This window comes from Bos indicus, chromosome 7 (genome assembly GCF_029378745.1).
Source record: "Bos indicus isolate NIAB-ARS_2022 breed Sahiwal x Tharparkar chromosome 7, NIAB-ARS_B.indTharparkar_mat_pri_1.0, whole genome shotgun sequence".
Classification (NCBI taxonomy): Eukaryota; Metazoa; Chordata; class Mammalia; order Artiodactyla; family Bovidae; genus Bos; species Bos indicus.
In genome coordinates this window covers 90,086,365-90,110,594 of record NC_091766.1, presented here as the reverse complement: position 1 = coordinate 90,110,594, position 24,230 = coordinate 90,086,365, and the positions used below count along the sequence as shown (strand labels likewise).

The 24,230-nt window shown below is 41.1% G+C and overlaps 1 protein-coding gene across 1 annotated transcript in view; it reads right to left on the bottom strand.

Annotated features, from left to right (window-relative positions):
- Positions 1 to 24,230, bottom strand: part of ADGRV1 (adhesion G protein-coupled receptor V1) — a 543,203-nt gene that overhangs the window by 331,726 nt on the left and 187,247 nt on the right. Inside the window, exons 65-73 of the mRNA XM_070794032.1 lie at positions 23,088 to 23,236; positions 19,834 to 20,035; positions 18,991 to 19,210; positions 16,390 to 16,629; positions 14,803 to 14,952; positions 13,317 to 13,790; positions 7,257 to 7,400; positions 4,280 to 4,454; positions 1,011 to 1,146 (exon numbers count right to left, since the gene is read on the bottom strand). Of these exons, the coding sequence (XP_070650133.1) occupies positions 1,011 to 1,146; positions 4,280 to 4,454; positions 7,257 to 7,400; positions 13,317 to 13,790; positions 14,803 to 14,952; positions 16,390 to 16,629; positions 18,991 to 19,210; positions 19,834 to 20,035; positions 23,088 to 23,236 (1,890 nt within the window). The remainder of the gene's footprint in view (positions 1 to 1,010; positions 1,147 to 4,279; positions 4,455 to 7,256; positions 7,401 to 13,316; positions 13,791 to 14,802; positions 14,953 to 16,389; positions 16,630 to 18,990; positions 19,211 to 19,833; positions 20,036 to 23,087; positions 23,237 to 24,230) is intronic.

Genomic DNA, 24,230 nt, shown 5'->3' with positions numbered 1-24,230 from the left:
ATGATTGATACTGATCTGTTCTTAGTGCTTTCATGTGGAATTCTGTGGGCTTCCCTGGTGGCTCAGCTGCTAAAGAATCCGCCTGCAATGCAGGAGACCTGGGTTCGATCCCTGGGTTGGGAAGATCCCCTGGAGAAGGGAAAGGCTACCCTCTCCAGTATTCCGGCCTGGAGAATTCCATGGACTGTATAGTCCATGGGGTCACAATGAGTCAGACATGACTGAGAGACTTTCACTTCACTTCATGGAATTCTGTTGTGATTTAATCAGTTATCTCAGAAGTAACACCGGTAGCCCATCAGCCTAATCCAGACTAATCCATGTTAAATCAAAAGCCATACTGAATTACACCAACCAATATCTCCCATACATAAATGTGTGAACAAATATACTTGAACACGCACTGGTTTTGCCCACACACTTTTCCCAGTTTCCACATACATAAACTGAAGAATAGGAAGATTATGTAACTTGCCCAAAGTCACACAGCAAATAAGTGACTGAGGCAGGATTAAACCCAGGAGTCTGGCTGGCTTTAAGATCTGTTCTCTGCTGTTCTGATCAAGCCTATCCCACATATGAGAAAAGTCAACTGCTTTTGGCTGGGACATATTTACCTGAAAATATACGGGTATAAATTTAACTCAAAAGTCACAGTATAATCCTACTATGATTTCTTATTCTTACTCTTTGTCTCTAAGGAAAATCAGGTATTTGGGGCTATCCTTTCAGAAGACAGTTCCCTTTTAAAATAGATGGCTTTGCCTTATGGTTCTTACTGGAGATGGTACCCCAAGCCAACATTCTCGAGTCAGAGGTCATGATAAACTCTCTTCATGCAAGCAGTGTGTGGTGTGGCATCTTTGGCATCCAGGCCATGTGTTGCTCTGAACTAAAACTGGTTTTGCCTTTGCTTCAAGGAGAAAAATCCTTCTGTCTTTTTTGTTTGAATCAGTAAATTCCAGCTTATCCCTCGGGGACTTTCTTGGCTGAAAATCAAGGGGTCTTACCGAAGCTGGGCCCCACCAGGGACACTGCTCTGCACTCCAGAGAGGTGAACGACAAAGGCCTCCAGCCGCCCAGGGCTTGGGTGTGTCCAAAGCAAGACTCTTTTACTTTCTTCTCCATGGGAAAAGGAAAGCCTCCCTGACAGGGAACAGGAAAAAGGAAGCAGGGTTTCATTTCTCTGAGTTCTTAAATTGGGATTCAACTCTTAAACATATAGTGAAATTTTTCCTTTTCCAAAATTCTATGACTGTCTACAAAAGGTAAAACATTTAAAAAGTCAGTGGTGGGGGCAGGGTGTAAATAAATTTAGAGGAAGCTCCGTAGACCACATAAACCTTGCCTTCAATCCTGTCTACTCTACAAGGTAGAAGTCAAACCATCCAACACTGGCATGTCACTGACCCTCACAGAACTAATGGTATAACTACAAAATAAAGTAGATAAATAACAGCTGCTTTACTGTCAGAAATATTCAGCTGAACACATACATAGATATAAGAGTGTGTCTTTTTTGATTATTGTATTGGGACTTCCCTATAGCTCAGATTAAATTGAAGAAAGTAGGGAAAACCACTAGACCATTCAGGTATGACCTAAGTCAAATCCCTTATGATTATGCAGTGGAAGTGAGAAATAGATTTAAGGGACTAGATCTGATAGAGTGCCTGATGAACTATGGACGGAGGTTCATGACATTGTACAGGAGACAGGAAGCAAGACCACCCTCAAGAAAAAGAAATGCCAAAAAGCAAAATGGCTGTCTGAGGAGGCCTTACAAATAGCTGTGAAAAGAAGAGAAGTGAAAAGCAAAGGAGAAAAGGAAAGATATACCCATTTGAATGCAGAGTTCCAAAGAATAGCAAGGAGAGATAAGAAAGCCTTCCTCAGTGATCAATGCAAAGAAATAGAGGAAAAGAACAGAAGGGGAAAGACTAGAGACCTCTTCAAGAAAATTAGAGATACCAAGGGAACATTTCATGCAAAGATGGGCTCAATAAAGGACAGAAATGGTAGGGACCTAACAGAAGCAGAAGATATTAAGAAGAGGTGGCAAGAATACACAGAAGAACTGTACAAAAAAGAGCTTCATGGCCCAGATAATCATGATGGTGTGATCACTCACCTAGAGAAAGACATCCTGGAATGTGAAGTCAAGTGGGCCTTAGAAAGCATCACTACGAACAAAGCTAACGGAGGTGATGGAATTCCAGTTGGACTATTTAAAAACCTAAAAGATAATGCTGTGAAAGTGCTGCACTCAATATGCCAGCAAATTTGGAAAACTTAACAGTGGCCACAGGACTGGAAAAGGTCAGTTTCCATTCCAATCCCAAAGAAAGGCAATGCCAAAGAATGCTCAAACTACTGCACAATTGCACTCATCTCACATGCTAGTAAAGTAATGCTCAAAATTCTGCAAGCCAGGCTTCAGCAGTATGTGAACTGTGATCTTCCAGATGTTCAAGCTGGTTTCAGAAAAGGCAGAGGAGCCAGAGATTAAATTGCCAACATCCACTGGATTATCGAAAAAGCAAGAGAGTTCTAGAAAAACATCTACTTGTGCTCTACTGACTATGCGCTTTGATTGTGTGGATCACAATAAACTGTGGAAAATTCTGAAAGACATGGGAATACCAGACCACCTGACCTGCCTCTTGAGAAATCTGTATGCAGGTCAGGAAGCAACAGTTAGAACTGGACATGGAATAACAGACTGGTTCCAAATAGGAAAAGGAGTACGTCAAGGCTGTATATTTTCACCTTGCTTATTTAACTTATATGCAGAGTACATCATGAGAAACGCTGGGCTGGATGAAGCACAAGCTAGAATCAAGATTGCCAGGAGAAATATCAATAACTTCAGATATGCAGATGACACAACTCTTATGGCAGAAAGTGAAGAAGAACTAAACAGCCTCTAGATGAAAGTGAAAGAGGAGAGTGAAAATGTTGGCTTAAAGCTCAACATTCAGAAAACTAAGATCATGGCATCCGGTCCCATCACTTCATGGGAAATAGATGGGTAAACAGTGGAAACAGTGTCAGACTTTATTTTTTGGGGCATGCAGCCATGAAGTTAAAAGACACTTACTCCTTGGAGGGAAAGTTATGACCAATCTAGACAGCATATTAAAAAGCAGAGACATTACTTTGCCAACAAAGTCAAGGCTATGGTTTTTCCAGTAGTCATGTATGGATGTGAGAGTTGGACTATAAAGAAAGCTGAGTGCCGAAGAATGGATGCTTTTGAACTGTGGTGTTGGAGAAGACTCTTGAGAGTCCCTTGGACTCAAGGAGATCCAACCAGTCCATTCTAAAGGAAACCAGTCCTGGGTGTTCATTGGAAGAACTGATGTTGAAGCTGAAACTCCAATACTTTGGCCACCTGATGCGAAGAGCTGACTCATTTGAAAAGACCCTGATGCTGGCAAGATTGAGGGCAGGAGAAGGGGACAACAGAGGATGAGATGGTTGGATGGCATCACGGACACAATGGACATGAGTCTGAGTGAACTCCGAGAGTCGGTGATGGACAGGGAGGCCTGGCGTGCCCTGGTCGACGGGGTCGCAAAGAGTCGGACACGACTGAGCGACTGAACTGAACTGAACTGATAGCTCAGATGGTAAAGTATCTGCCTGCAATGCAGGAGACCCAGGTTCGATCCCTGGGTCAGGAAGATCTCCTGGAGAAGGAAATGGCTACCCATTCCAGTATTCTTCCCTGGAGAACCCCATGGACAGAGGGGCCTCACGGGCTACAGTCCAAGGGGTTGCAAAGAGTCAGACATGACTAAGCGACAGACACACATGGGCCACATCAGGTCTTTAGAGTTACTTTTCACAAACTCCTCCTGTATAAACCTGGGGTTTCTCTGGTGGCTCAATGGTAAAGAATCTCCCTGCTATGCAGGAGATGTGGATTTAAACCCTGGATCAAGAAGATCTTCTGGAGTAGGAAATGGCAACCCATTCCAATATTCTTGCCTGGGAAATCCCATGGACACAGGAGCCTGGCAAGCTACAGTCCCTGGGGTAGCAACGAGTCGGACATGACAGCAACTAAACAACAACATGTTTAAACCGAGCAGGCTACTTATGACCATCATTTTCAGGTGAGGTATGACGTTGTTAATTTCAGTGCAATTCTGATCACTTAAATATGAGAAGCTAGCTCATTCACTGTCCAGAGTGAAGAGGATCCAAGAAAATAAGTGGCCAATGATACATTTCCATATTCTATAGACAAAATCCTAGAAAAGACACAACTCACCTACTTTGGGGGTCATGTTGCCAACAGTAGTGAATTCAGGGATTTCTGACCCAGGAACGTATCCAGCCGCCCAGGAAACCTTGAGAGAGCCATACGTGCCTCTCCTAGAAATCACAGCTTGGCTTGTCCCGGCAGCGATGTCCGTGAGTGGAAAAGCAGTAAACTCAAACCCAACCTGAGAGAAAACATGCTTAGAATATTTTCTTTTCTCTAAAGGTTCCTGTTTTCTGAGGAGTGGGTTAAAAGTCAACTTTCTGTTTGTTTACACAATATATTTCTTTGCTCTAAAATACTTTTGATTAAGAGTAGTATTTAAGAAATGGCACCTGAAATTTGAAAATGTATCCTATTTATAATTTTGATTATAGTTATAGTTTTTTTTTTTTATCAAAATGTGAATTCTGAATTAACAGTATCTAAAAATACAGTTGTAATTATGGTTAAATGAAAAGATTAAAAATAGCATTTTGATGACTTGCCATGGCTCTTTATATGGGACTATAAAGAAAGCTGAGCGCCGAAGAAATGATGCTTTTAAACTGTGGTGTTGGAGAAGACTCTTGAGAGTCTCTTGGAGTGCAAGGAAATCCAACCAGTCCATCCTAAAGGAGATCAGTCCTGAATATTCATTGGAAGGACTGATGCTGAAGCTGAAACTCCAATACTTTGGCCACCTGATGCAAAGAGCTGATTCTTTGGAAAAGACCCTGATGCTGGGAAAGATTGAAGGCGGGAGAAGGGGACAACAGAGGATGAGATGGTTGTATGGCATCACCGACACAATGGACATGAGTTTGAGTAAACTCCAGGAGTTTGTGATGGACAGGGAAGCCTGGCATGCTGCAGTCCATGGGATCACACGACTGAGCGACTGAACTGAACTGATGGGTCTTTATAAACTGTTTTGTTTAAAACTAAACTTTGACTTCTTTCTGAAATACAACAATAAATTTATAAAGTGAGCACCATGAACTAGATTTTCTATTAAGGATTTTTTCAGACTTTGATTCAATTTAATATCTTTTTTTGAGGATCAGACAGCTTCAAAGATTTTTTTAAATAATGGTATTTTTCATCCACATAAAGTAAGATCTGGTTTTCAGGGCCACCCTTCCCAGAGTACCCCAGGATTTATAGATAAAATAAGTTCTGGCCAGAGAATAGAAATAAAAGCAGACTCCTGGCTTCACGCTACTATTTGGACAACTTAGTTTACCTCTTCTGGTCCCAATATCCATCGGTTTGGGACACCATGGGATCGACAGTTCTATATTAAGACTCATTCTCCCCATTTTAAATTGGACTGGAGAGGAGCAGAAAAGCGTAAGACAGGGCCACAGGACGGCTTCTGAAGGCACAGAAAAGAAAACCAACAACTTCAACTTGACACCCGTCTAGATTCCCTATTACAGCAAGCCTTCTGCTTAGCAACTGCCAAAATCTGTAGTGTATGTCAGCTCGTGCTCGCTACATGGTTAAAGGCTGTTTGAAAGTATCCTAGCAACATCACATGTGTGCACACCCACACACATACACACACACTCAAATACTGGTAAGGAGTATAGAAGGATACACCACGGACAGTAATACCCTATGACTGGCTGTGATCTAGCCCAGTGACACAGTGTTGTGACAACAAGCAGAGACAAGGAGCAGAAAATAATTCACTACACCAAATGAATGGTTCAGGTTGAAAGGAATCTTTGTTATAACGACCTACGAACAAAAGAAGATAAAACGTCAAAGCATTATACGCTAAAATCTCACTCCCTCTTGAACAGAGGAGCTGCAGACAAAAACCATCCCGCTCAGTTATTTTTAACGCTGTGGGTTCCACTTTAGGGGCAAAGCAGATTCATACCCGGGGAAGCAGCAGCCCAGGAGGTAGTAACTTGAAGACCATCCCCTTTATGGCCACAGACCCTGTTAATAAGCCGTTGGCCAGGCCTTAACTCTCCTGCCTCGAGTGTCTATCTGGACAGACGTCATGCCCACTTCCTGGTCAAGCTGAAGGAGCCCCCACCAGAGGGAGTGGGATGCAGGCTGGCATCTTCTCACGGTTTATAAAACACACATGGTACCACAGCCAGAGACAGCAGCCCTGTCTTGTTCCCACACTGACAGAACTGGCCTACGCAGGAAGCAAAGCCCTCAGGGCATTCTTTGTTCTCAAGTGAATTATGAAGAGATTGGGGAACAATCTTCCCTAAAATGAACTTAGGCAGAAGATTCAAACCCCTAAGGGTGCCACTAGCATTCATCTACATCAGCACAAGCTTCAGAGAAGGCGATGGCACCCCACTCCAGTACTCCTGTGTGGAAAATCCCATGGACGGAGGAGCCTGGTGGGCTGCAGTCCAAGGGGTCGAGAAGAGTCGGACACGACTGAGCGACTTCACTTTCACTTTTTACTTTCACACATTGGAGAAGGAAATGGCAACCCACTCCAGTGTTCTTGCCTGGGGAATCCCAGGGACGGGGGAGCCTGGTGGGCTGCCGTCTATGGGGTCGCACAGAGTCGGACATGACTGACGCGACTTAGCAGCAGCAACACAAGCTTGCCACAGTAAAAAGAGCCCCACGGATTAAATGTTCACAATGTCAGTAAATGAGAAAGTCTGAAATATTAATTGATGCTTCATTCTAATTTTAACTTTTTAGCATAAAATGCCTCAATATTAAATACTCATTATGGGGAAAAAAACAAGTTTTGACTCCAGGTGACCGTTATTTTTAAAATTCTATACTTTACATTCTACAAGATACAGACTTTTTTAAACTCAAAAAAGGAGATATGGTTTTCCACCTACTGACAAAAATTGCCGAATTCTTTTCATATAGGGTATCCATAATGCTTAAATTTGATATTCATAGGATTACATAGATTTTAAGAAATCAAACTCTAAGAATCGTAGTCCCTTCTGTAAGAGTGGCCCTCTAGTGGTTCTGGGGGAGTACCACACCCTGTGCCAAGTACCTGAGAATTGGCAGCTTTCTCTGGAACTGGAAGGACGGCGGATTTTGCTTCCTGGAGAATTTTGGGCACGCCATAGAAACTTCCACCAACAAGCATCACGGTCACCAGCTGTAAGGTGAAATTCGAGCCCAGAGGTAGGAAGACCTATAAACAGTGTAAGTGACTTTTTATTAGCAAATAATAATTTTCAAAGAAAAATACTGACATGTGATGTGAGTCATTATTACTTGCCTCATTTTGTATCAGTTTCATCAATATATGCCCTTTCCCCCACATTATAAAACAAAGGCCCATGATGAAGACTTTTAGGCTAAGAGTGAGAGTCAAATATTATTTTTAAAAATACCCAAAATTTTCAAATTCACTGTCTATGCCTGTGCATGCTGTGCTTAGTCGCTCAGCTAAGTGTCCAACTCTTTGCAACCTCATGGACTGTAGCCCGCCAGGCTCCTCTGTCCATGGGGATTCTCCAGGCAAAATTACTGGAGTGGGTTGCCATGCCCTCCTCCAGGGGAATCTTCCCAACCCGGGGATAGAACCCAGGTCTCCTGCATTACAGGCAGATTCTTTACCATCTGAGGCACCAAGGAAGCCCAAGAATACTGGAGTGGGTAGCCTGTGCCTTCTCCAGGGGATCTTCCCAACCCAGGAATCGAACCCAGGTCTCCTGCATTGTGGGCAGATTCTTTACCAGCTGAGCCACCAAGGAAGCCCAAGAATACTGCAGTGGTAGCCTATCCCTTTTCCAGGGAATCTTCTAGACCCAGAAATTGAAGCAGGGTCTCCTGCACTACAGGAGGATTCTTTACCAGCTGAGCTACCAGGGAAGCCTGGATGACCTGAAGAATGATGAGAATCCCAGGAGTCTCAGTGATAGAATCACGTGTTCCAGGAATGGAGAGAGCACAGTGGTGAAAAGTGTCAGCTTCTAAAACCAGCAAAACTCACTTTCTCCTTCTTCACTGGGTAGGAACTAAGAACTCTAATGACATTTACTCAAAACAGATAATGATTTAGGTACACTGATTATCCGAATATTTTGGACAAGTAAAAACTTCTAACACCATATATTAGACTACCAATTTTCAAAGTTTTAGAATCCAACAAAATAGGGAAATCCTGAATTTGAAAACTTGTATTACTTTACAGTGGAGAAGGAGATGGTAACCTATTCCAGTATTTTTACCTGGAGAATCCCATGGACTGAAGAGCCTGGCAGGCTACGGTCCTTCTACCGGATCCCAAGAGTCGGACACGAGTTAGCAACAAAACCACCACCACCACCACCACCACCACCATTATTTTACAGAGATTTTTTTTAGCACTTATATTTGCCCATAGAAACCTTGCTAATGATAATGGATACGCTGCCATAACCTAGAATATTACTAATGACTCTATACATCTTTCCTGGATGTAAAAATAACCATTTCTGTGAGGTCTGTCCTTCTTTTAAGTGTAATGTACTTAAACACATATCAAACCACCCAAATATGTAAAATATGTCCTATGGTGGTTTCAAATGTGCAACATGAGGGGAACAGATGTTTTACTCATTCGATCAATCTTCATTTTTTCAAAATGACATTCACTGAACATGAAGCACAGATCAAGGGCTGAGGAAACAAGACATAAATCAGTCTCCTGGCTTCAATCGTGTGCTTCCCTCCTCTCCTTGAAGGAATGCCCTCTCCCCATGCAGTTCACTGGGTGGGCAGCTAAGCATTTTTTATCCCCATATCCTAAAAAATGCAGGGCCAGATGTCAGCTCAAAGCACCCAGGCATTTGTGTCTTGCCACCCAGCTCCGTTCACTGGCCCTTTCGGCACAAGGACCCGTGTGGCGTGGCAGGACCCCAGCCTGCGGTAATGAAACATTAAAGTTTGAACAGGAGTCAACGGGGCATTTGGGGAAATGCTGGTTTGCCTACAGAAGGAAAGCAGGGTGACTAATTTGAAAAGGAACTTGAAGGTTTTTAGGAGTCGAGCATGTTCTGTTATGCCCTCTCATGTTCTGGACCCAGGAGAGCATCACAGAACCACTCTACAGATTGCCCATCATTCTTGATGGCTTTTGGCACGAACAGAATTTACTCGCCCATAATATCCTGTGTGCATCTTGAATACTGCCTGCTGCTGCTGCTGCTAAGTTGCTTCAGTCATGTCCGACTCTGTGCGACCCCATAGACGGCAGCCCACCAGGCTTCCCCATCCCTGGGGTTCCCCAGGCAAGAACACTGGAGTGGGTTGCCATTTCCTTCTCCAATGTATGAAAGTGAAAAGTGAAAGTGAAGTCGCTCAGTCATGTCCCACTCTTCACGACCCCATGGACCGCAGCCTACCAGGCTCCTCCGTCCATGGGATTCTCCAGGCAGGAGGACTGGAGTGGGGTGCCATTGCCTTCTCCGGAATACTGCCTACTCACTCACTTTTATAACTGGCTGTTAAAGGGCCTTCTCCTGCATCGACAGGGAGCAGTGTGACAACAGGAATTACACCCCATGATCAGTGTCTGCAGTGCTTCTCACAAACGCTGACCCATGGTAAGTGCCCCGTAAATACTTGAATAAATGATGACAATGGATATAATCTTATCTTGCATTCTAAGTTCTCTTAAACATAGGTTTCTTTAGTGTACCAGGGCTTCTTACCGTCACTTCATCTAAGAAGCCTGTCGTGAACCTTGTTAACCAGATGGTGAACTGTTCACTCTCTGACCCTCATATTAAACCAACATCAAGAGTCTTCTAGTTTTCAGAACCTAATGGAAACTCACTCTGTTCCAACACCCACTTGAAGGTCCTTCTCCGTGGCTGACCCAGCTGAAATCCTAACATTTATCAGGAGGGCACAGCAGGGACAATTGTATGTAACTTGTAACTAACATCCCAAACTTCAAGAGCACCCAGGGTGTGAGGCAAGAAAGGGACCACTGGGAAAATCTTCCCCTCGCTTTAGCATGTGTCACACTTGGCCCTAAAGGGTCACCTTGGAGACTAACGCACACAGCAACACCTAATCATCTAGGAGCAGCCTACACCACACATCCTGGAATGTAAGAGACAGAAGGAACCCATGAAATATGAATTTAATCATATTAATGAACGATGTTAAAGCATGCCAATAAGAGGGAGCTTTCATGTATGTGCAAGCTAGTAAACTTTTGCTACTCTTTATTGAAAATATAAATAGTAAAAATAATTAATATAGGTTCAGAACAGATATGAAGATATCCATAGATACCTCAAAGGAAAGTTAAGGTATTAGGAAAGTTAAGATCTTTATAAACTGTACCATTAAGCATTCAAAGTGAAAGGAAAAGAGGATGATCATCCTTCAAAATGTCTCAGGTACCCCGAGAGATAATCTAAAAGCTAGGCAGACCAAGGATCTTACTCCCTGTGAGATAAACATATATGATATATATATCATATATTTCAGCTTTCTTATGTAATTAGTCGGAGAGTAATTTGTCCATCCTAAAGGAAATCAGTCCTGGGTGTTCACTGGAAGGACTGATGTTGAAGCTGAAACTCCAATACTTTGGCCACCTGATGCGAAGAGCTGACTTATTCGCAAAGACCCTGATGTTGGGAAAGATTGAAGGCAGGAGGAGAAGGGGACGACAGAGGATAAGATGGTTAGATGGCAGCACTGACTCAATGGACATGAGTTTGGGTAAACTCCAGGAGTTGGTCATGGACAGGGAGGCCTGGCATGCTGCAGTTCATGGGGTCGAGAAGAGTTGGACATGACTGAGCGACTGAACTGAACTGAATTTGTATTATCCACATTGTAAAAGAATAGCATAGCCTTCACTGTGGCATGCCTTATTGCTAAGTGAAACGTGTATAAAAAAATACACAGCTATTCCTAGAAAAGTTAAAGGAAGACCTCCTAGGGCTCAATAACAGAGATTTGAACTTGAGTGTGTTCAGAAGCTGATGTTACACAGATCGGTATGGGAAAATGTTTCAAGTACAGAACTAAAGCACACTGTTTTTTTTTAAACTCTTCTAATTTGTAAATGAGACTTGATATAATAATATTCTGATTACTTTAATCCATCTCTCATTTCCCCAGCTTTGCACTGTTTATTCCAGTCTTGAGAACTGGGGGATATAGGACATGAATTCAAAAATTGATACAACAAAGCCATGTTATTGAGTCAATTTCTTAAACAACTTCAGGGATGTAGGAATAACCATGGATCCCAGGGCTCACTAAGAAGCCTCCATTTTCCCAGCTGATTCAACAGCAAAAGTAAAAAACTCGAGCGCACAAAAAGATCAAAAGGCTGTATAGTAGGTACCAATTAGTATAAGATGTCAAAAGGTAGCCAATTTTCTATGGATCATAGGCTTAAATGTCATCCACTCCTGAGTGGGCTGAACTTAGTGGACTATAGACAGGAAGCTGTTTCATTTCTGTCCTCTTATCTTTGACAATGTTGTGTGTAGATCTCAAAGCCTCCTGTCATTTTTTATGAAGGTAAAGGCCAGATCCATACCAGTAAAAACTTTCATCTCACACTCCATTAAAGCTCCTCTATTTATCCCAGTTCTTGCTCAATCCACAGCTAAAGATCTAAGGTGGGAAAGGGATCAGGCATGACTTTTCAGTACTTCTCCAGCCCTTCTTGGACCTTTCCACCAATCTTCCGGCACCTCTGGAGCAGGTGGGGAGTTGCTTTGAGGAAGAATGACAAGGGTCTTGCCTCACTTCTGTAGTCCTTTCCTGAATAACACTGGCAGGCACCCAAACGTTTCACCTTTCATGGAATCCATCTGTATGTTCATCAAAGACTTCAGAATTCAGCTCATCGCCATTCCACCACAGAAACACACACTCTTCCAATGACCTTTTTTACTGTCTCCTAACTTCATAATCCACCTCATACCATTTTCGAGACAACTCCAATCTGGCTACCCTCTGGCACAGACTTTCACGGGCATGAAATAGGAATCCCCACTGCTGCATTGCATCCCATGTGTGAAATAAATGAACTGCTCTCCCGTGCATATGGAATGACATTAGGTATCCTCTTGGAAGGATTGAGACAAAGAGTCCCTCAAATCACTTTCTGTGGCTCAGAGTGAGAAAGGTTGCTGGGCACCCACTTGGTTCCTGCCACTCTCACCTGATATGTTGGCAGAATAGTCTGCTGTCCTCTCTCTTCATTAACAAAAAAACCCATAGCTGACTTCCTGGGTGGCAGATTTTTAAGGAGAGAAGAGCAGATACCATGTAGCCCCGTCAGACCCCAGGAAACATGTATCCATCTCTCACTGCACTGCTCTTCGGTAAGAGCACATGTGTTAGTCACTCAGTCGTGTCCGACTCTTTGTGACCCCATGGACTGTAGCCCACCAGGCCCCTCCATCCATGGAATTCTCCAGGTAAGAATACTGGAGTGGGTTGCCATTTCCTTCTCCAGATAGGAGCACAAGGAAGCCTACAAATATCTCCCCCTCAATAAGCATCCAGTGTGTACATGTGTGTGTAATGTGAGTGTGTGCAGCACTTGGAACAATTCCTGGAATTCTGAAGAACTAAATAACTGCCTTCTACTATCTAGACAAAAATATTTTATCTCTAGGAAGGAACAGATACTTATTTACTTATAATTTGCAAATACCAAGGCAATGGCACCCCACTCCAGTACTCTTGCCTGGAAAATCCCATGGACGGAGGAGCCTGGTAGGCTGCAGTCCATGGGGTTGCTAAGAGTCAGACACGGCTGAGCGACTTCACTTTCACTTTTCACTTCATGCGTTGGAGAAGGAAATGGCAACCCACTCCAGTGTTCTTGCCTGGAGAATCCCAGGGACAAGGGAGCCTGGTGGGCTGCCGTCTATGGGGTCGCACAGAGTTGGACATGACTGAAGCGACTTAGCAGCAGTATATGTATTACCCAAAAATTACTATGCATTTTCTAAGGCATTTTCCACGGTTCCATTTAAATATCTCAATCAGATTTTAAACTGATCATGAGATTAACAAGGGTTTTCTTGAAGGAGTCTTTCAGAATGACTGGAAAAACGAAAGAGATGCTACAAACCTGACTCTGGACTGGCACTGAGTCCACTTTATATCTGGTACCATCTCTGACCACCAACTGCCTCTCTGCATTTTCTGTAACAACAGACTGCTCCTTAGAGTCAGATGATATTCGATATCTAACAGCCACATCTCCAAATGTGCCCGCAAGCCGGGTTACATTAATTTGGATGAATCTACGAAGGTTCTGCCCAATAAGTATGGACTGATGATCTGAATACAGGGCAAAAATTCCATGCGGGTCGTCATTTGCAGAAACAGAGAACCGAATGACACATTTTTCTGTATCCAGTTTTGCTCCTCCCTTTACTAAAACAAGCTGGAGCACATACACTTCCTCTATCTCAGGAATATCATCTGGCAGCAAATGAACATCAAAGCTGGCTTTACTTTCTCCATCAGCAATGGTGAAACTTCCTTTTGTAGAAAGAAAGTCTCCAGTAATATCAAACTCACTACTTAATTCCCAATAAACCTAAAACAAAAGGAAGAAAACCAACAAAGTTATATAACACAGTGTTTTTAATCAAAATCCCTTAAATTCGTTTACCTCAATTATATATAAAAAGCTTCCCTATATAAGTGTGCATCAATATATTCAAATTTAAATTTTCCAAGTATCTCTACTTAAGTAATTCAGAAACTGTCTTAACTCTTTCAGGCTATTATATGCCATTTGCAGGACAGGATGACAAAATCTCATTTCACCTGCTTCTAAATTAATAAACATAATTTGAAAAGATAAAGAGAAACAAGTTAACTTTAAAATACCATACCAGTTCCACAAGTACATTCAACAGTGAACCAAGACCATGTTTGAGGGTAAAACGTAAGCAGATAATCTGATATTCACATTTGAATTTGTTTCTGTTTGTTTTTAATAAAAAGAGGATACCTAAGATTTTAAAAATTAAGAATTTCTCCCAAAAAATCTCTAAAAAATTTATTTTCCAAAAATTTTTTATATCCATAAAGTTTCAACTGAAGAAAAGTAACAATTAATCTCCAGTACAGGGGAAAAGCTAAGTTTATAGAGACATTTCACAAAATAAATTTAGCTAGCAAACAGATAACCTTGACCTGTTCAATGAATATCTTGATAATTTATAAGGACATCTCAATGATATTGAGAATAAAGAATATATTAAGCAATTTGTAAAAATCATGGATAGTCTTGTTAAGTAGAAAAAGCTTCACATTATAGCAAACAATAAATTACAAAATAGTTCAATCATATTCTTTGTGATTAAATATGAGAAAGATCTTTTTAACCTAACTGCAACTGAATATTTAAAGAGATAACCAGAGGTTGGTGCCAGCGAGCCAGCCCAAAGGGGCCTCGGTGAACCTCAGCATGTGTGAAAATTCATGTCGCTTCAGTTTATCAAAAACTCTAATTCTCCAGAACACACAGTTTCTCTGTTCTTCTCAACCACAACCATCAGGCAAACGATTACTCTGCTTAAAAATCCAAAGAAAAACGGTACCATGATCTCTCCTGAAACACCCTTGATTCTTCTGACAAAGAAGGTAATGATCAGGGGCCCTTCCAGAGTGGATGGTTCCAAATAGGTCTCCTCGGACAAAGACTCGGGAGCAAACTGAATCACTCCATTAGGATCACCAAACTTCTCTATCTAGAAAGAGAGCAGAGAGGAGACATTGTATCAACTACGGAGGAAATCACAGCATCCAAGTTCAGTGCCCTGATACGTTGTGTATGTACAAGACAAACTGAGGGGATGAAAGAAACACAATCACGACTCTTGGGCATGATTGTATCTGGCTATGTAACTTTTAAAAACCTTCATTTCCCTGACGGTTACCTAAAGCAAGAAGGTTCTTACTCCTCAAGGATAACGGGAATAAGTGTTCAGAAAGTGACAATTTGTAGAACCTCAAAAGGATAGAACTTCAAAGCTTGAATTAGCTTTACTCACCTCATGTTCACCTCATTTAACCAGTTAAGTTTAGCCAACCTCTTTCTACTGGTTATGATGCATTTATAGTGATAATATGGAGAGAGGTAATGGCCCCGTGATGGTTAATTTTATGTGTCAGCCTGACTAGGCTAAAGTGTCCAACTGTTTGCTCAAATGATATCCAGATGTTGCTGTAATGATATTTTAGATGTGGTTAAAACTGACAACCAGCTAACAAAGTCAATAAAACTATTCTCAGTAATGTGGATGGACCTCATCCAATGAGATGGAAGCTTTAAACACTGAGGCTTCCCAAAGAAAAAGGAATTCTGCCTCAAGACCACAATTTAGGAATCCTGCGTGCATTTCCAGCCTGCTGGCCTGCGCCACAAAATTCAGACTCAAGAAGGCAACTTCAGTTCGTTCCTGAGCTTCCTGCCTGCTTTATGGATTCTGCTTTATGGATTCCTTCTACCTGTTTTATGGATTCTGACTTGCCAGCCCCACAGTTATGGGATATAATTCCTTACAGAATGTCTTTCTTTCTTCATATCTGTCTCCCAACATTAACAGTTTCAGTTCTCCAGTTCTCTGTATCTGATTGATACAGACCCCATATAAAACAGGCTTTTCCAAACTTAGAACAAGGTGCATCTCTCTACCTTTTTTTTGGTAACCTTGGTCTCCAGGATTTTCTGCCCCAATGGACTGGGTGATTCATACCAAATAAACTGTATCTAGATCTGACTCACACCATCACTGCACTGACTGAAAAAGTACCATTCTTCCTTTCAACAGTCTGACTTGTGATTACCTGTGAACTCTGACACCCTTTAATGGCAAAGATATCCAATGTTTATGACACAACAAATGCCTCCTCTTGAAAAGTGCCAAATCTCCCCAAAGCATCAAATTTTCTCAAAAAGTGTAAAATAACTATTTCTCAGTATCTTAAAAAATTACCAATAATCAGGTTATGTAATAAACTAATATAACAACCAGAACATCTGACCCACAGGAATTACTACGACTTCATTGGGTTTTATAACTTTTAATTCATCATAAGCCCATAGAGTTTCAACAAATGTAAGCACGTTTTCTGAAAGATCCTTTAAAGCCTAAATTCTGTGGGAAAAATAAAGTCAGACTTACTGTTAATGTAACATCGTTAGCTGTGGAGTCTAATTGAGCTTCTCCTCTCACAAGTTCAAGTTTAATAATGAAAGTCTTTTCAATTTCAATGTCATCATGTGGGTAGATAACGAGAATGATGCTTCTCATTCCACCTTCCCCATCTCCAAAAGAGAAGGACCCGCTCACTGGGTCTGCGATGTCTCGATTCTGTGATGGTAAGGCTTCCTGAGAATTGGGTCCTACGATCTCCCAGTTCACCTGCAGGGTGTTTGTTTTTTAAAGAAAACAATCAGCTTTAAACAAAGAATTACTCTGCAGGATAAAAATATATACATATAGTATATATTAAAAATATATACACAGTATTAAAAATATATACATACATGTGAAAGTTATTCTAGAATATCTCGCACAAAGTCCTATGTTATCAACTCATGTTGTTTAAAATAATCTTTACAAACATAAACTATGTAATCTATAGAATACCCGTTTTCATGAGCAACAATGTCTAATAAGTAATGAAAAATCTGAATACCTGGTCATTTGTCACCATCACAGGATACCAAAAATACAAAAGTACATACTCTAAACATATATATATATATATTTATATATGAGTAATAAAAACTTTATAGGGCTTTCCAGGTGGCTCAGTAGTAAAGAATCTGCCTGCCAAAGCAGGAGACCCAGGTTCAAACCCCAGGTCGGGAACACCCCCTAGAGGAGGAAATGGCAACCCACTCCAGTACTCTTGCCTGGAGAATCCCATGGACAGAGAAGCCTGGCGGGCTGCAGTCCATGGGGCCACAGAATCAGACCTGACTAAGCAACTGAGCACACATACAAACTCTGATAAATACAAGTACAAACTGTCTTGCTAGTGCACAGGTTCTGTTCATCAAAACCTATCTGAATCAAGTGAAAAGTCTGTTGGGTATGCAGCAACAAGTACACTTAAATAACCTAGTATAAGAAAAACAGAAATGTTCAGAGTTAAAAGAAACAGAATTTTTATGTTGCAACAAAGGCATCATTTAAAGTTTGTCTAATTTAAAATTATATACTTTTCACATCCATAAAGAATTATATACTTTTCACATCCACTTGTCTTTGCTTCTTTCATCTTTGATCGGCATGAGACACAGCTGACCACTTCTTTCTCTGGAAACACTGTGTCCCATCTTCCTTGGCTTACATGATACTTATCTGGCACAAGTCATCCTAATTTTCCTTCTCTACATCTCAGTCTTCTTGGCTGGCTCTCCCTCCTCAAATCCATAAATGCTGGGGGCCCAGGACTTGGGTCTCTCTCTTTTCTATCCCTGTCTACACTCCTCAGGCCTCAGAGTTTCAAATGCCTCCGAGTGTGTCCCATCTTTCAGATCGGTGTTTGCAGCCCTGATCTCCCCCAACCCATACCTGCACACCCCACTGCCTTCCTGACCCTTGCACTGGGGTGTCCTGCCGCTATCCCAAATCAACAAAGCCAAAGCAGAACTCTTACTTTTCCCCAAGCTGCCACATCTTGATAAACAGCATTACAATGTAACCAGTTGCTCCTCTAAAATTTCTAGGTTATCCTTTATTCCTGTCTGTCCCTCAGGCTCCATCGGCCCTCCTGTATTTTTCCTCCAAAACACCCTCAACCTCTAGAATATGCCTGGCCATCTCGACCTCTCTCCCTGTCTGAGCCATTGTTAGTTCTGCTGTGGGCTCTAGAGGGAGACACACTTCTTACTCCCCTCCCTGCTCCTACTCTGGCTTTTAGACAACCTACTTCCTTCTCGGCGGTTCTAAGTGAGCCGACGACCCGGTGACACTGATATCATTCCTTTCCTTAAAACTCTCCAATGGCATCCTACTGGCACTTCAACTCATCTTCAGTCTGACTGAGAAAGTTCTCTGAGGTCCAACACCTACAGGCCCCTGTGATCTAACTTGGGCTGTTATCCCTTCATTTCCAAGCCCACCCACCTCGTGGACCTCTTCGCACCTCAAGCATACCAGGTCTGTAGATCTGCACTGTCTCATTCCTCTGCCCAAACGCTCAGCCCCCTAATGGTTACATGCGCACCTCTTTCAGCTTAAATATCACACCCTTACCATCTAATCAAGGGTAGCCGGCAGTAAACAATGTTACTAGACAACCAATGGATCATTGAAGAAATCAAAGAGGAAATCAAAAAAGACCGAGAAACTAACGACAGCAAAAACACAGCGATCCAAAATCTGTGGGATGCAGCAAAAGCAGTTCTAAGATGGAAGTTTATAGCAATCTGTTTGCTTATTGTTTTACAATTCTAAGAGAGCAGGGACGAACTGTGTCCTCCTAACCTGTGCGTTCTCAGGGACTGTGACAGGGTCTGGCACATGGAAAGCACTCAACAAATGTACTTGTTGACATAACGAATTTTACCAAAATCCTTCATTTAACTGTTAACTTTCTCTCAAGAGTACCCTGAAGGCAGCTGGATACCTCATACATTTTATGTATTTCACAGGATTTGGAAACTGCTTTACATCTATCTACTTGGTAATCAATAAATATTACTGACTGGGAATAAATGAATATATTTGAGAAATATATTTTAAAAATCATGGGGGAAAAAATAACTCTACCTGAATCTCTCCCAAGAGTCCTCCGGTCCTCTCCAGCATCAAGGGTAAAATCATTGTGGAATTGGGATTAGGAACAGAAACTCTGCTTTGATTGAGAAATCTTATTACACCGAAGGGAGAGTCACTCTTGGCAATTGTGATTCTGCACACTAGGTGGCGCCCAAGGACCGCTCCGCCAGTAGCTCCAATGAGCATGATTTCAATGGGCTCCTCAAATTCACTGCATAGCAAGAAAGAGCAATTCTGTGAGTCTAAACATAATAAAATGCTTCTAAAACCCAAATAACTAGTCATTTTCCAAATTGGTCATACATATTCAAGGCACAGTAGTCACACACCAAGCACTAAGGAGAGGGTGCTTAGCTAGAAGCGTGAAATGATCAACTCCACTATTACATAACCTGCAAGTTATTAGATTTTCTGCCCTTCTTTTTAATTGTTTAATGACTTAAGGAAATGATGTGCAGGATGTTTCCACATTCTAACTATAGACTTTTCAATCTAGAAGAACAAAAATCAGTATTTCTTCTTCTGTTTGAGAAAAAGTGACGCATAATCACTACGGTCTCTCAGTCCCTTTTGCCCTGCGCCAGTACCCTGTGCCAGTACCCTACTCCAGTACCCTACGCCAGTACCCTGCGCCAGTACCCTACGCCAGTACCCTACGCCAGAACCCTGCGCCAGTACCCTACTCCAGTATCCCACCCCCTAGAATTCCTTACTCATTTCTCCATGGGCACAACTATAATCTAAAATTCTATTTTCAGTGCAAAACATAGGTAAAGACTGAAACACAATACTCATGATTTACGAATGTGCATGTTACATACGAAACAGTATTACCTTTCATCGTCATCAATGATGGAAACATTTATAAAACTTAAGTTCTGCCCATGCTGAAAGGTGACTGAACTACCATGCAGTACATAATCGACACCACCAGGAACCGCAGAGGAGCTCTGAGAGACGAAATCAGCTGTCACACGGCCATAAGTGCCGTGAAGCCTCTGCACGGGAATCATGATCGTCCCTATGTCTTCCTCCACTGGAACAGGAATGTGCAATGAATTGGTATGCCAGCCAAAAAAACTGACTTTACTATGGTTCACTTAAACATGACAATTAAATATAACAGGATGATGCAAGCACTCAATTTTTCTGCAGTTCATTTCTCGCTTTAAAGAACCATTAGCGAACACTTCACGACTTACTTTTTAGGAGAAATACAGTGTGTCAAAAGTTGAAAGTTATAGTGAGCAGTGTAAGCTAGAATTTAAATCATTGACTTAATCATCAGCAAGGCATTTTGCCTCTGTGTGCCACATACAAGTAAATAACCCTTCAGTTCAGTTCAGTCGCTCAGTCGTGTCCGACTCTTTGTGACCCCATGAATCGCAGCACGCCAGGCCTCCCTGTCCATCACCAACTCCCGGAGTTCACTCAGACTCACGTCCATTGACTCAGTGATGCCATCCAGCCATCTCATCCTCAGTTGTCCCCTTCTCCTCCTGCCCCCAATCCGTCCCAGAATCAGAGTCTTTTCCAATGAGTCAACTCTTCCCATGAGGTGGCCAAAGTATTGGAGTTTCAGCTTTAGCATCAGTCCTTCCAATGAACACCCAGGACTGATCTCCTTTAGGATGGACTGGTTGGATCTCCTTGCAGTCCAAGGGACTCTCAAGAGTCTTCTCCAACACCACAGTTCAAAAGCATCAATTCTTCAGCGCTCAGCTTTCTTCACAGTCCAACTCTCACATCCATACATGACCACTGGAAAAACCATAGCCTTGACTAGACGGACCTTTGTTGGCAAAGTAATGTCTCTGCTTTTGAATATGCTATCTAGGTTGGTCATAACTTTTCTTCCAAGGAGTAAGCATCTTTTAATTTCATGGCTGCAATCACCATCTGCAGTGATTTTGGAGCCCAGAAAAATAAAGTCAGCCACTGTTTCCCCATCTATTTGCCATGAAGTGATGGGACCGGGTGCCATGATCTTCGTTTTCTGAATGTTGAGCTTTAAGCCAACTTTTTCACTCTCCTCTTTCACTTTCATCAGGAGGCTTTTAGTTCCTCTTCACTTTCTGCCATAAAGGTGGTGTCATCTGCATATCTGAGGTTATTGATATTCCTCCCGGCAATCTTGATTCCAGCTTGTGCTTCTTCCAGCCCAGTGCTTCTCATGATGTACTCTGCATATAAGTTAAATAAGCAGGGTGACAATATACAGCCTTGATGTACTCCTTTTCCTATTTGGAACCAGTCTGTTATTCCATGTCCAGTTCTAACTGTTGCTTCCTGACCTGCATATAGGTTTCTCAAGAGGCAGGTCAGGTGGTCTGGTATTCCCATCTCTTTCAGAATTTTCCACAGTTTATTGTGATCCACACAGTCAAAGGCTTGGGCATAGTCAATAAAGCAGAAATAGATGTTTTTCTGGAACTCTCTTGCTTTTTCAATGATCCAGTGGATGTTGGCAATTTGATCTCTGGTTCCACTGCCTTTTCTAAAACCAGTTTGAACATCTGGAAGTTCACGGTTCACGTACTGCTGAAGTCTGGCTTAGAGAATTTTGAGCATTGCTTTACTAGCGTGTAAGATGAGTGCAATTGTGCGGTAGTTTGAGCATTCTTTGGCATTGTCTTTCTTTGGGATGGGAATGAAAACTGACCTTTTCCAGTCCTGTGGCCAGTGCTGAGTTTTCCAAATTTGCTGGCATATTGAGTGCAGCACTTTCACAGCATCATCTTTCAGTATTTGAAATAGCTCAACTGGAATTCCATCACCTCCACTAACCCTTACTGGTAGACAAAGTGGTAGATAATGGTAGATGAACACAAAAAACACTTAAAACATGTATACTGTACTCAAAGGAAACCATTCTGGATTGTTTCTGCATATTTAATTGAAACATTGGTAACATTAAAAAATAAGGTACATGTTATTTATATCATATAAGTGTTTTAAAAGTCCAGATGTAAATACAATTCTATTACATTTTTCACCTTCTATCTACTTGTAAATCTGAACATATATCCTCAATGTTTGATTTCAACTTAAGAATTCTATTCAAAAGTTTATTTCTTCTTCAGCTATACTAATATCAGTATATTAAAATATCATTTAGTAGAGTTCATAACAGCCATGGCTAAGTAATACTGAACTTACATTGTAATTATCACTGTGCATTGCCCCAAATTTTCCCAAAGACCGTGAATCAAACGGAAATCAGAGAACAGAAAAAAGACCCCATTTTTTCCTTGGTGTAAAAAGGCAGCCTGACTTCTACTTGCTGTGGGCTGAAGTCTGCAAAATGATGATGTCTTCTATGATGCTACCCATGAAGCCAATGATAAATCACTCCTAAAGTGATTTCTGATGAACTTTAAAATGGCAAATAACAAAAGAATTTGACAGAGGCGATGAAGGTGATAAACTGATTGCAATAATAAGATAAAATGTTTATTTTGAAAGGTATATTCATTTTCTGCCTTTGAATAAAAACAGAAAGGCAGCGAACTTCTTCTACCCTTCTATGGGATGTATAATCATATATTCCACATTCCACTTCTACATGAGGGGAGAATTGGCAACAGAAGGCAAGCTGCTATTAGGAACTGTTTGAAGAAAGCATGATTGGGATGACTGGGAGTCCAGATACTGCCTGTGCCTGCAGTTCAGTAAAATGTTTCAAAGGTGATTATTCATTAGAAAGTGAATATTCCACTCATTTTTAATTGCAAAGAAAATTAAACACTGCATAAATTAGAACTATACTCATAAAACTCTTCAAAATATAAACATTTCAATAATCCCAAAATTAATCATAATTTTTCTAAATGCCTTATTCCTAACCATTTCATTTTGCCATGCACAATGAGATTCAAGACTGTCAAAAGTAACTCAAAATATGTTTTAAAAATGAATACAAATATATACACATAAAGACATAAATAAATACAAAGTATATATGTAAATACACACACACACCCCCCAAACCAAGAAAATGCATGTAGGAATTCAAACTGACAATGTCATGCTCAGGTACTCTGATCAGAAATTGGTGCTAAATTTATAAGTAAGGTTACTGAACCTACCTTCAAAGGTGGTATACCTTGGGTCAAATTCAATGATTCCCTCTGCATTATCATTTTTCATTATGATGATTCGGACAATGGAGATGTTTCCTATTTCAGGAGGTTGGTCTATTTGAAGTCCATTTTCTTGGATGGTAAAATCATACCCTCTTGCAAAGTCATAAAAAATAAAATAAAATAAACTGAGTACATAATTGCTTAGTATGAACTGAAGAAGGGTCCTACTAGCTCCTGAAATTGAGTCTTATGAAGCTCAACCCGAAAATACTTTTCTTTTCTGAAATGATGTTTGAAATAGATTTCTGCACCGCTCTCAGTTATTACTGCCTGGATAAAATAAAAACTAATATACTGTCACTAAACGTAGGCCATGGGAAGATAATAAAACTATAAGGAAATTGGGAAGAAGTTGGAAAATGAACTTCTAGGGCTAGGAAGGTACCACTAAACACACACTAAACCACTTTAGTCCCTCCTTCAATTTCCAAATTCTACCTAGTATTTTTAACCTACCTAGCTTTGAAAGTTTGAAAGCTCATTAATATGATTATATATAAGGCAAAATTATAAAAGTGGGCATTAAAATATTCAAATAAACTGTTATCAATAGTCTGAGAAGGATTTTATGGCTTAGCTGCTTAACATAACTTAATATCAAGGCAATATGTTTTCTAGAAACTAGGAAAATTGGGTTTATACTATCCTTTTCAGATCAAAGTAAGCCTGGAAATGCATCTGGAAGAAAAACATTACTTCCTTAGAGTTAGGCTTAAGTAGGAATTGGGTTTTTTAAAGGATAGCAATGGGACAAATGCTTCAAGCCCTACTTAGTTAAAAACACAGATATAATATCACACATAATGTGCTATGCTTATCAAAGTTCACTCAATTAATTAAAACTGACCAGCGCATGTTTTAATACATTTACTATAAGGACAAATTCATTCCCATCATCAGACATAGACTCATTTCTGGAAATTGAAGATTTGAAGGGTTTGTCAGCTCACAGCTAATTCTTCCCAGGGGAATGATATACATCCTGCCTCCTTCAGGGAAATATTTTAGTTAGAAGAAAGCTTTAAAGATTGGCATTAATATCACCAATGCAAAAACATTTTCACTGCATGCACAAGTAAACTTCCT